The sequence below is a fragment of the Octopus sinensis genome, linkage group LG30, assembly GCF_006345805.1.
Source record: "Octopus sinensis linkage group LG30, ASM634580v1, whole genome shotgun sequence".
NCBI classification, from domain to species: Eukaryota; Metazoa; Mollusca; class Cephalopoda; order Octopoda; family Octopodidae; genus Octopus; species Octopus sinensis.
In genome coordinates, this window is record NC_043026.1 from 7589804 (window position 1) to 7601778 (window position 11975).

The following is an 11975-nucleotide window of genomic DNA, read 5'->3' on the forward strand; positions in this document are numbered from 1 at the left end:
TTCCATGCCGGTGGCACGTTAAAAGCACCAACCGATCGTGGCCGATGCCAGACCCCCCCCCCTGGCACCTGTGCAGGTGGCACGTAAAAAGCACCCACTACACTCGCGGAGTGGTTGGCGTTAGGAAGGGCATCCAGCTGTAGAAACACTGCCAGATCAGACTGGGGCCTGGTGCAGCCCTGGCTTCCCAGACTCCGGTCGAACCTTCCAACCCGTGCTAGCACGGAAAACGGACGTTAAACGATGATGATGATGATGATGATGATGTAAAAGACTCCCTGAAAAGGAAGAAGGGTCACCTGACAATGATAACAAGTTATTTCGTTGACAAAATATGACTTACCTGAGAAAAATTAAGCTCGTTAAGTGGCACACACTGTTCTTCAACTTTCTCCACGGCACCATTGATTTTATTGAGTCGTTCGGCTTCCTGTGCCAGGTACAGATCCAAGACAGGCACACCCCGGGCCTTGATATCACTCTCAGTCAAAGAGTTCACCATAAGCATTATCCAAACGGGTCTCTTTCGTTCCCAGTTGCCCGCAATGGCATTGAATAAATAATCCGCGTAGAGGCCCCGGCCCTTCTGGTCGTCCGTCAGCCATTCGGGCATCATAAACTTGATGTAATCCAAATGCTTTTTCAGTCTTTGGTAAATATCTCGGGGCAGAACATTGGAAAGGTTCTCCCCGTGGGGCAGCAGTTGGCATTTTGCTAGGGCTGAAATTGTGTAGGGATCAGTAAGGTCCAGTTCGAAGAAGACATAGTCTGCCTGTTTGAATGCCTTTTTTGTGTTGTCGGGAATGAAGTCCCAGACTTTGGTGTAAGGAACATGGATGGTTCCGAATAAATAGGATGGGGTGTCACCTTGCAAGCGCCACAGGAAAGAGTTCAGTTTACTCGGCTGTTAAACAGAAGAAGAGAGAAAACGAAAGGAATTTTTTTTCTTCAAAACAAAAATTTTACAAACGAAAAGTAAAAAGAAAAAAATATATCAAGTACCCTCCCTCCCTCTCCCTCTCCCCTCTCTCTCTCTCTCTCACTCTCTCTCACACACAAGTATAAACGAGCTCACACACACACACAAAGGTATATTTATAAATGTCTCAACGCAATGCCCCAGCATGGCCACAGTCTAGGGACTGAAACAAGTATAAGTGTGAAAGAAGGAAGAGAGGAAGAGAGACAGTGACAGAGACAGGCAAGCAATGAGAGTAAGAGGAGGGGAGAAAGAAAGAAAGAAAGAAAGGCAAAGATGGAGAGAGAGAGAGAGAGGAAAAGAAATCCTGGACAAAGTCCTATGAATGCAAAATAAGAAAGGAACTCCAACCAACGATGCAAATCTGTCTTTTCAAGCTGTGGCTTCTTGTTTGCCCAAATGTAGAAGTGTGTTTAACCCTTTCGTTACCAACCTGACTGAAACCACTTCTGGTTCTGTTGTACAAATGTCTTGTTTTCACAAATTCTGAATTAAAATCTTCCACCAAACCTTAGTCACAATTTATGTTCTTAACACTAGCTTAACGATAACAAAGTTATTTTACTAAATTCTTTCTTATATTTAAAGTAACTGAAAGAAACACAGAGCATCTTAAAATAAATACAGTAACGAAAGGGTTAATGTAATTTCCCTATATTTAGCAACAGTATCGCTCGCTCCAGTGTGCCAGCACATTTAAGATGGGATGTTACGAGGCCCCGTCTCAGTCAAGAGAGGGCAGTAACAATAGAATGGGACAATGGAACATGGAACAGTGTCCACCAGGGGCCACTCAGTTATTAAAAGGGATCCCATTAGCTGTCTTAATATTTGAAAAAAAAAAACTTCAGATATATTTTGGATAATTTTATATTCTTGGAACAGTAGGGGTGGTCATTTGGATCCAGCAATCAACTCTTTTCTTCCTCACTTAACAATGTTTTTCACTTTCATGAAAACAATATGTGTGTGTGTATGTATGAGTGTATGTGCTGTGTGAATTGTGTGTAAGGAAACACACACATAAACATATACACAAAACAATACATGCACACACACACATATACCCAAGTGCAAACACATGCATATGATTGCATATACACACATACATATGTACCTAGGCACATACGCACACACATATATAGCTAATGTACATACGCACACACACACACACACACATATATATGTATATATATATATATATATATACATACACATACATGCATGTTCATACAAATACATACATATATATATATACACATACATACCTGTATATAGATACATATATATATATACACACACACACCCATACACATATATATACATGCATATAGACAGACAGCTCTCCAACCTCCCCCCAGCTCCCCCCCTTCCGCAGCCAAATGACAGATAAACAAGTTGGATGAAAGAATAAACAAAATCTTCTCAGTTGTGTTTAGAGAAGAAATTGAATCCTTAAAATATATTTTCTTGGGAATATGAACTCCCTAATGACTTCTTTTAACCTTTCTGGTACCGACCAGACTGGAGCCATTCTCCTCCTGATTCTGTCGTACAAACTTCCGGTCATGAAATAATCTGAATTAAATCTTTCCATTGAAATTAATTTGTTCCAAACACCAGCTTTGAAATCTGTTTCTTTTACTTGTTTCAGCCATTGGACTGTGGCCAAGCTGGGGCACTACCTCGAAGAATCTTTTGTTGAACAAATCAACCCCATTACTATTTTTTTTTTGCTTTGTAAGCCTGGTGTACTTGCTCTATCAGCCTCTTTTGCTGAATGGCTAAGTTGTAGGGACATAAACACACCAACGCCGGTTATCAGAGGGTGGTGGAAGACAAACAAAAGACACGCACATGTACACACACATATGCATACATACGAACAAGTAGGGCTTCCTTCAGTTTCCATCTACCAAATCCACTTCCAAGGCTGTAGTAGGCACTTGCCCTTTTCCTATATTCCTCATTAATTTCAAAATTAATTAAAACAAATGCTGTGGAGGAGCACTCCGTTGGTAACGATGACGAGGGTCCCAACTGATGCGATCAACGGAACAGCTTGCTAATGAAATTAACGTGGCTGAGTACTCCATAGACAAATGTACTGTTAATGTAGTTCTCAGGGAGATTCAGCATGACACAGAGTGTGACAAGGCTGACCCTTTGAAATACAGGTACTACTCATTTTTGCCAGCTGAGTGGACTGGAGCAACGTGAAATAAAGTGTCTTGCTCAAGGACACAATGCGTCACCAGGAATTGAACTCATGACCTTACAATTGTGAGCCAAATACCCTAACCACTAAGCCACGTGTCTTCACAAAATGCTGTGTCCTTCAACAGAAATAAGGTAACAAAGAGGTCGATAAGCAATGCTATTTTTACCAGGGCTAATCTGGGGTTAACCTGTTTGATAGGAATTCATCTGAGATGACCCTTATTTCTGATACAAACTTCCTGTTTTAAAGGGATTGTCATCAAAACCTTCCATCAAGACTCCATGCTAATTTATGTTCTTATTAACAGATTGATAACCGATTCTGCTATAGACACAAACCCCGAAATTTTGGGGGAGGGTTAAGTTGATTACATTGTCTCAATTGCCCCTGAATGTAAGACAGGCTAAGTTGGACCTTCGTGGAATTTGAACTCACAACGTAAAGACTGATGAAATGTCACAAAGCATTTTGCCTGTTATGCTAACAATTCTGCCTCCTCTTCAACCTCAGTAATAATAGTAGTAATAATAGTAATAGTAATAGTAATAATAATAATAATAATAGTAATAGTAACAGTAATAATAATAATAATAATAATAGTAATAATAATAATAATAGTAATAATAATAATAATAGTAATAGTAATAATAATAATAATAGTAATAATAATAGTAATAATAATAATAATAGTAATAATAATAGTAATAATAATAATAATAATAGTAATAATAATAATAGTAATAATAATAATAGTAATAGTAATAATAATAATAATAATAGTAATAATAATAATAGTAATAATAATAATAATAACAGAAAATGAGAAAGCAACTATAATCTGGGATACACCAATACACACAGATAGAGAAATTAAAGCCAAGAGACCAGATATAGTTGTCAGAGATCATCAAGAAGAAAAATGCTTTCTAATTGATGTATCAATACTGGCAGATGACAACGTGTCTCTAAAAGAAATGGAGAAACTTTCAAAATACAAAGACCTGGAAATAGAGGTAACCAGAATGTGGAATCTAAAAGCAGAAACAATTCCTATCATAGTAGGTGCATTAGGCATGATAAAAAAATATTCAGACAAATACATAACAAAAACACCAGGACTTACAAACACATATAACATACAGAAAATTGCACTACTAGGCACTGCACACATCCTACGCAAAACACTTTCAATACAGTGAAAATAAGGGCACCACAACAAACTACAGCACATACCCAAGGCACACAGAGCTGAACTTGCAATTGCACACACATACACACACAAAGATATATACATATAATATATATGTATATATTTGGGTGTGTATTATTGTGTCTGTGCTTATGACCTACCACTGCTTGATAACTAGTGTTGGTTTGTTCAGATCCCCATAACTTAGTGATTCAAACAAGTAAAAGAGTGATCCACGTCAACCGAAAACAAAAAATAAGGAAGCCAAAAGCATAGCATCCATTCCAGCCGTCTCTCCCCATTGCATCAGGGTAGTTTACTCTTTTACTTGTTTCAGTCATTTGACTGCGGCCATGCTGGAGCACCACCTTTTAGTCAAGCAACTCGACTCCGGGGCTTATTCTTTTGTAAGCCTAGTACTTATTCTATCGGTCTCTTTTGCCGAACCGCTAGTGACGGGGACGTAAACACACCAGCATCGGTTGTCAAGCAATGCTAGGGGGATAAACACAAACACACACATATATATATATATATATATATACATATATACGACGGGCTTCTTTCAGTTTCCGCCTACCAAATCCACTCACAAGGCATTGGTCGGCCCGAGTCTATAGTAGAAGACACTTGCCCAAGGTGCCAGGCAGTGGGACTGAACCCGGAACCATGTGGTTGGTTAGCAAACTACTTACCACACAGCCACTCCAGCGCCTATAAGTTTGGAAACGTTCATTAAACAGCCAGGGGCCCAAGGGGACCAAAACATAAACCAGGCCGGCATAAACGAGGCTGATAAACATCAAGGGACAGGACTCCTTGGCAAAGCATTCAGTGACAAAACGACCTTCAATGTAACCCTGCGGATGCTGCACAGATTCACGGCTTCAAAAATGAAACGCCAAATAAATATGGGTGGACGGGGTGGATATTTTTTCTTTTTATATATGCAACAGGTCGTGGATGGATTTGTGGTTGAAAAGTTTCAAAGTGACAGAAACATTGATAAGCGAATGAGTCTACATCATGATGTCATTCCAGATAGCGAGGAGAGCACGGGGTGGGGGTGGGGGGTGTAAACATAAAGAGTGTATAATGTATAGTTTGATAGATGTATGGACATTTATGCATACATACATACATACACACACACATATATATATATATATATACATTAACATAAATACATATATGTGTGTATATAGTGTAATAGTGTAATAGTGTATATATATATATATATATATATGCAAATACATGCATTTGTACACACATACACATAAGTATGTACATATATGTATATATATTTATATGTGTGTGTGTGTTCGTATATATATATATATACTCTTTTACTTGCTTCAGTCATTTGACTGCGGCCATGCTGGTGCACCGCCTTTAATCGAGCAACTCAACTTATTCTTTTGTAAGCCCAGTACTTATTCTATCGGTCTCTTTTGCCGAACCGCTAAGTAACGGGGACATAAATACACCAGCATCGGTTGTCAAGCAATGCTAGGGGGACAAACACAGACACGTATATATATATATATATACGACGGGCTTCTTTGAGTTTCCGTCTACCAAATCCACTCACAAGGCTTTGGTCGGCCCGAGGGTATAGTAGAAGACACTTGCCCAAGATGCCACGCAGTGGGACTGAACCCGGTACCATGTGGTTGGTAGACAAGCTACTTACCACACTCCTGCGCCTATATATATATATATATATATATATATATATATATATATATGTGTGTGTGTGTGTGTGTGTGTGTAGATATATCATCATCATCGTTTAACGTCCGTTATATCTACATGTATAAGTATATATTATCTATATATGTATAATAGATATACACAGGCACATATATACATGTATATAAATACATATATATTCTCTCTCTTTTTCTCTTTTACTTGTTTCAGTCATTTGACTGCGGCCATGCTGGAGCGTGTATTTGTATACATATATATATAATTATATATATATATATATGTATAGCCTTTTATTGTTTTATATGTTTCACCCTTGAGGTTGCGGCCATTCTGGGGCACCATATATATATTACATATATAAGCATACACACACACACAGACACACACACACACACACACATGACTTCTGACAAATCCAAACAAGAATAAAGAAAATCCTGAAAGTCTTTCAATGAAGAAATCCCGAAAAGCAAAACAACCGAAAAATAAAAAAAGTCAAAACCTCAACCCCACTTAAAATGGATACCCTTAGAAATCAGCCGCAAATATCAAAAACTCCCATAAAACGGGCAGGAAAGAGTAGGAAGGGGCAGAAACGGGTGCAGGAAGAAAACATAAAAGCGACCTTTAAAATTTTCTAGATTTGTAAAAGAATCAGTTTGGATCTGTTACAAAAAATAGGGGCTATTGTTCCCGCGAAATGCTTCCCCTGATCACTGCCAACCTCCCAAAGGGGAACAGAAATTACGAAGGGAACAATTACAACGTGTGTGTTTTTTTTTTTTAATTTTCAATTCCCTGCTGGGGCTAGATGTAAATACATGGAGAGGATGAGTAATACAACACCCAGGGGCCGTACACAAGGAAATAACAGCCCCGGATTATGTCGATCTGAAGGAAGATGTAATTGCAGCCCTTGATGAAATGATTGTAAACCGAGGAGCAGGGCTTCGGATTTTGTAAGAGAGGGTGCTCAGCTACTACGATATTGGTCTAGGGAGCTCCCCCTAAAAATATCATAGCCCCGTTCAATTTCAAAAGCATCCCCCTTTTCTCTTTTCCCCATTGTACAATAAAAGAATGTGATGTTTTCTGAATTATAAACTTTCTATTGTGGACCCTAAGAAGGGTTAGGGTTACTTTGCCTAAATAATGTGTGTGTTTGTACATGTATACATCTGTATGCATGTATGTGTAGGTATGTGTGCATCTGATTATATGTATGCGTTTGTGCATGTAAGTATGTATGTATCTATGTAAGTGTGTATATATGTGTTTGTGTGTGTGTATCTTTGTACACGCACCACGCATACACATATGTACAGAGGTGGGCACCGTTAATCGAAAAGTTAACTTCGTTAACCGTTAATCCATTAGCCGTAAAGTTAACTTCATTAATCATTAATTCTTTGAAAATGTAACGGAAGTTAACGTTAATCCGTTAACGCCAGCTTTTTTTTATAGAAAAAAAAACAGCTATAGTTTAATACCCCACCGACTTTGTTGCCTCATAACTTCCAGAAAAATTGATTCTTTTTAACGAAACTTTCACCAAATAATAGTTTATATCCTGTAGATTGACTGCGTGTAAAGATTTGTTGCAAAAAGAATTTTCCGAGGGTTTGGGGAGAGGAATTTCGGAAAATTCATAGGACCCGACATTTCCCCCTTATAATTTTATGGAAAATAGGTATTTTTTTAATGAAATTTTATGCAAATAGCTTTGAAACGTTGTAGATAATGATTACAAAGAAGTTTGTAGACAAAATTTTTAGAAGGGGGCAGAGGAGTTTCTGGAAAATGGAGTTTCGTATCAGATGGTCCACATAAGTTGGAATTTCTCCGTTTTGACGAGGATTTTGTCAGTGGGTGCTTTAAATACCATTGATTTATAGTTATGTAATTTTAGCTGATCTTGCTGAGTAAATTTGACTCTTATGGAAAAGTAAATTTAATTAACAGGTGTAAAAGCAGTAAGATTATGGATAAACACTAAAATTGGAATTCTTAATGCATCTTACCTGTTTGATTTATTATTAAAATTATCCCAGACGGCAACCGACAAAAATTTTACCACTTTTCAAGATGAGGTACATTAATTTGAACTATTTAAAATACAGGTATAATCAGTACGGGATTTTTTTCTGTCGGTAAATATTTCGTACCTCGGTGTGTAATAATCTTTTTCCAGTTTTTTGGGGGTGGGTGGGGGTGGGGGTGCATTCAGCATAGATGACCCCCAGACCCGCCGCAAATTACTTTTTTCTGGAAAAGAAAGGTGAGAGGGGTGGTGGAGACATCAATCACTGCTCCCTCTTGCCAGGACAAAGAAATTTCCCACTGCCTTTGCAAGCAACAAGCGGGTGGATTTGGTTTCAAATCTAGGCAGGACTAAACGAGGTCCCACAAGTTATTTATAATAAGTGGCGTTATATCGGGGTTGAAAGAAGGACGCGTACAGTATTTCAAATATGCTAAGACAATCTGAAAACAATAGAAAACTTTAAACATTTACCGGGTTTATGAAATGTTGGGGTTAACGGGCTTGAGTTAACGGAAGCTATGTGTAACGGAAGGCGGCGAACTGGCAGAAACGTTAGCACGTCGGGCGAAATGCGTAGCCGTATTTCATCTGCCGTTACGTTGTGAATTCAAATTCCGCCGAGGTCGACTTTACCTTTCATCCTTTCGGGGTCGATAAATTAAGTACCAGTTACGCACTGGGGTCCATGTAATCGACTTAATACCTATGTCTGTTCTTGTTTGTCCCCTCTATGTTTAGCCCCTTGTGGGCAATAAAGAAATAGCTATATGTAACGGAAGTTAATTAGTCCGATAATGATTTTCATACTTAACCTAAAAGCTAAATCTTTAACAAAAATACTAACTTCGTTAAATAACGATTCACGGATTAACGGACTTACGCCCAGCTCTGCATATACATATATATGTATGCATGTATATTTATAGTTGGTAGAAAAAAATATCAAACCTGAACATGAAGACAAGGTAAAGAAACTTTTTTTATATTTTGTGCATAAGCTCTTGTGCAGAAAGAGAGGAGAAAACACTGGACAGAGAAAAGAACCAGCAGGTCTCAATTAGACAGTCGCCACATGTGTGTGTTTGTACATGCGTGTGTGTGTATGTGAATGTGTATATATATATATATATATATATATATATATATATTAAAGCACGTTCACTTTCAGTGTTCGTTGCGTATTTGGTTTGAGTAACCCATATACACACACACGTACGTACGTACGCACGTACATACATACATATATAATATATAGATATATTAAAGTAATAAAAGTTAATGCCTGGTCGTAGTGTGACCAATGGTTCCGTATCCACGAAGGCTTATAGTTTCGTGAACTACTCATCAGGCTCCGGTCAGAAGACGAATTAAACTCTTCTCCTGTGGGAGGTGGAAAGCTGTTACGGTTAAATTTGTCTTCGGACAAGAGCAGTAATTCCCAACCTGTGGTCTCTGCATTCCTGCTGGTCTGGGAACCAAATTCAAAATTTCATATATATGTAGTCGCAGGAGTGGCTGTGTGGTAAGTAGCTTGTTTACCAACCACATGGTTCCGGGTTCAGTCCCACTGCGTGGCACCTTGGGAAAGTGTCTTCTACTATAGCCTCAGGCTGACCAAAGCCTTGTGAGTGGATTTGGTAGACGGAAACTGAAAGAAGCCCGTCGTATATACGTATATATATGCATGTGTGTGTGTGTGTCTGTGTTTGTCCCCCTAGCATTGCTTGACAACTGATGCTGGTGTGTTTATGTTCCCGTTACTTAGCGGTTCGGCAAAAGAGACCGATAGAATAAGTACTGGGCTTACAAAGAATAAGTCCCGGGGTCGATTTACTCGACTAAAGGCGGTGCTCCAACATGGCCGCAGTCAAATGACTGAAACAAGTAACAGAGTATATATACTTAGTCCAAACATGAACAAAGAGAAAACACAACAACGCGAGGACGTGGAACAAGTATAGTGTTATTGGACGCTCAGGAAAGGAAAGAAAGAAAGAGGGGAATAAACGTTTCGAGCGGAGCTCTTCGTCAGGAACATAGAAAAGGGAAAGGTCCAAGGAAGGGAAGACGGAGAAAGAAAACCGCCAACGATACATATGTAACTGTTAAAGAGGACAATAAACCTTAAGGCAAGGCAAACACCTCAAGTCGTATACATTATTATTACTGGAAAAAATTCAAAGTCTTACAGCTGTTTCTAGGATGTCCCAGAGTATGGGATATTCCGTCATCAGAGACAAATAGGGAAAATGAGAAGGGCTTATATATATATATCTATATATATATATATATATATCTATATATATATATATATAGGCGCAGGAGTGGCTGTGTGGTAAGTAGCTTGTTTACCAACCACATGGTTCCGGGTTCAGTCCCACTGCGTGGCATCTTGGGCAAGTGTCTTCTACAATAGCCTCGGACCGACCGAAGCCTTGTGAGTGGATTTGGTAGACGGAAACTGAAAGAACCCCGTCGTATATATATGCATGTGTGTGTGTGTGTGTCTGTGTTTGTCCCCCTAGCATTGCTTGACAACCGATGCTGGTGTGTTTATGTCCCAGTTACTTAGTGGTTCGGCAAAAGAGACCGATAGAATAAGTACTGGGCTTACAAAAGAATAAGTCCCGGGGTCGAGTTGCTCGACTAAAGGCGGTACTCCAGCATGGCCGCAGTCAAATGACTGAAACAAGTAAAAGAGTAAAAGAGAGTAAAGAATATATTAGTGAGATGACGACATAGAATAAGGAGATAGAAAGAAAGAAGCAGAAGCATAAAGTTCATAGATCAACTTTTCGTGTATCTATATCAATGATGGTTTATAATCATTCAAAAGGAAGTAAGAAAATGGAGATATAGCATTAAATAAATTCATTATCTGCTAAAATCGAACTGGCAGTTTTACGCTGCGTGAAAAAACTGCCTGTTGAAGGCAGTTTGTCTTGTGTTTAAATGTTGAGAATATGTTGTCTATTGCTAAGACAGTGGGAGTGAAATTTCTAAAACAAAACTCGCTACCCTATATTTTACGTGTGTATATAATACAACATACATACATACATACATACATACATACATACATACATACATACATTATATATAATATATATATATATATATATATATTATATATATATCTATATATATATATATGCGTACATATATATATATATTATATATATATTATATATATATAATATATATAATATATATATATTATTATTATATATATATATATATATATGATTGATTGATTGATTCTTCTAGTTTCAGCTCATGAGCTGTGGCATTATATATATTTTATTTAAGCAGCAGAAAAATCAACAAACCTGTTACTCTGAGTTTCACGATTCCGTTCGTCGGACAGTTTTTTCCACTTTGTTTCACATTTATGTGTTTACTCCGGTATATATATATATATCATACATATATATATATTATATATATATATATATATATAATATATATATAGTATATTATATATATATATATATAATATATATATATATATATATATATATATACATGCGTATATGGGTTACAGGATGTCACCAACAGTTCAAACAACATGATATACGTAAACAACAAGCAAAAAATGGAAAACAGGACAAGTTAACCAAGAAAAAAGACCCTTCATCAGTTGTCGGTTGTCTATCTATTCCACATTTCAAACACTGAATGACAATATGAGTGTTCAAAGACAGTTGCTCCCATAAATTCTAAAACAAAATTTAGGATTTATGGGGGTCAAAGCTGGGAACAAAAACAGAACATTGGAGACATACAAGGAAACCGAACGAAAACAAGCATGGAGGGTGTATGTGTGGGG

General features: G+C 37.7%; 1 protein-coding gene across 1 annotated transcript in view; it reads right to left on the reverse strand.

The window, feature by feature from the left end:
• LOC115226756 (metalloprotease TIKI1) overlaps positions 1-11975 on the reverse strand; it is a 112752-nt gene that overhangs the window by 98893 nt on the left and 1884 nt on the right. Inside the window, exon 2 of the mRNA XM_029797777.2 lies at positions 344-904. Coding sequence (XP_029653637.1) covers positions 344-904 — 561 coding nt within the window. The remainder of the gene's footprint in view (positions 1-343; positions 905-11975) is intronic.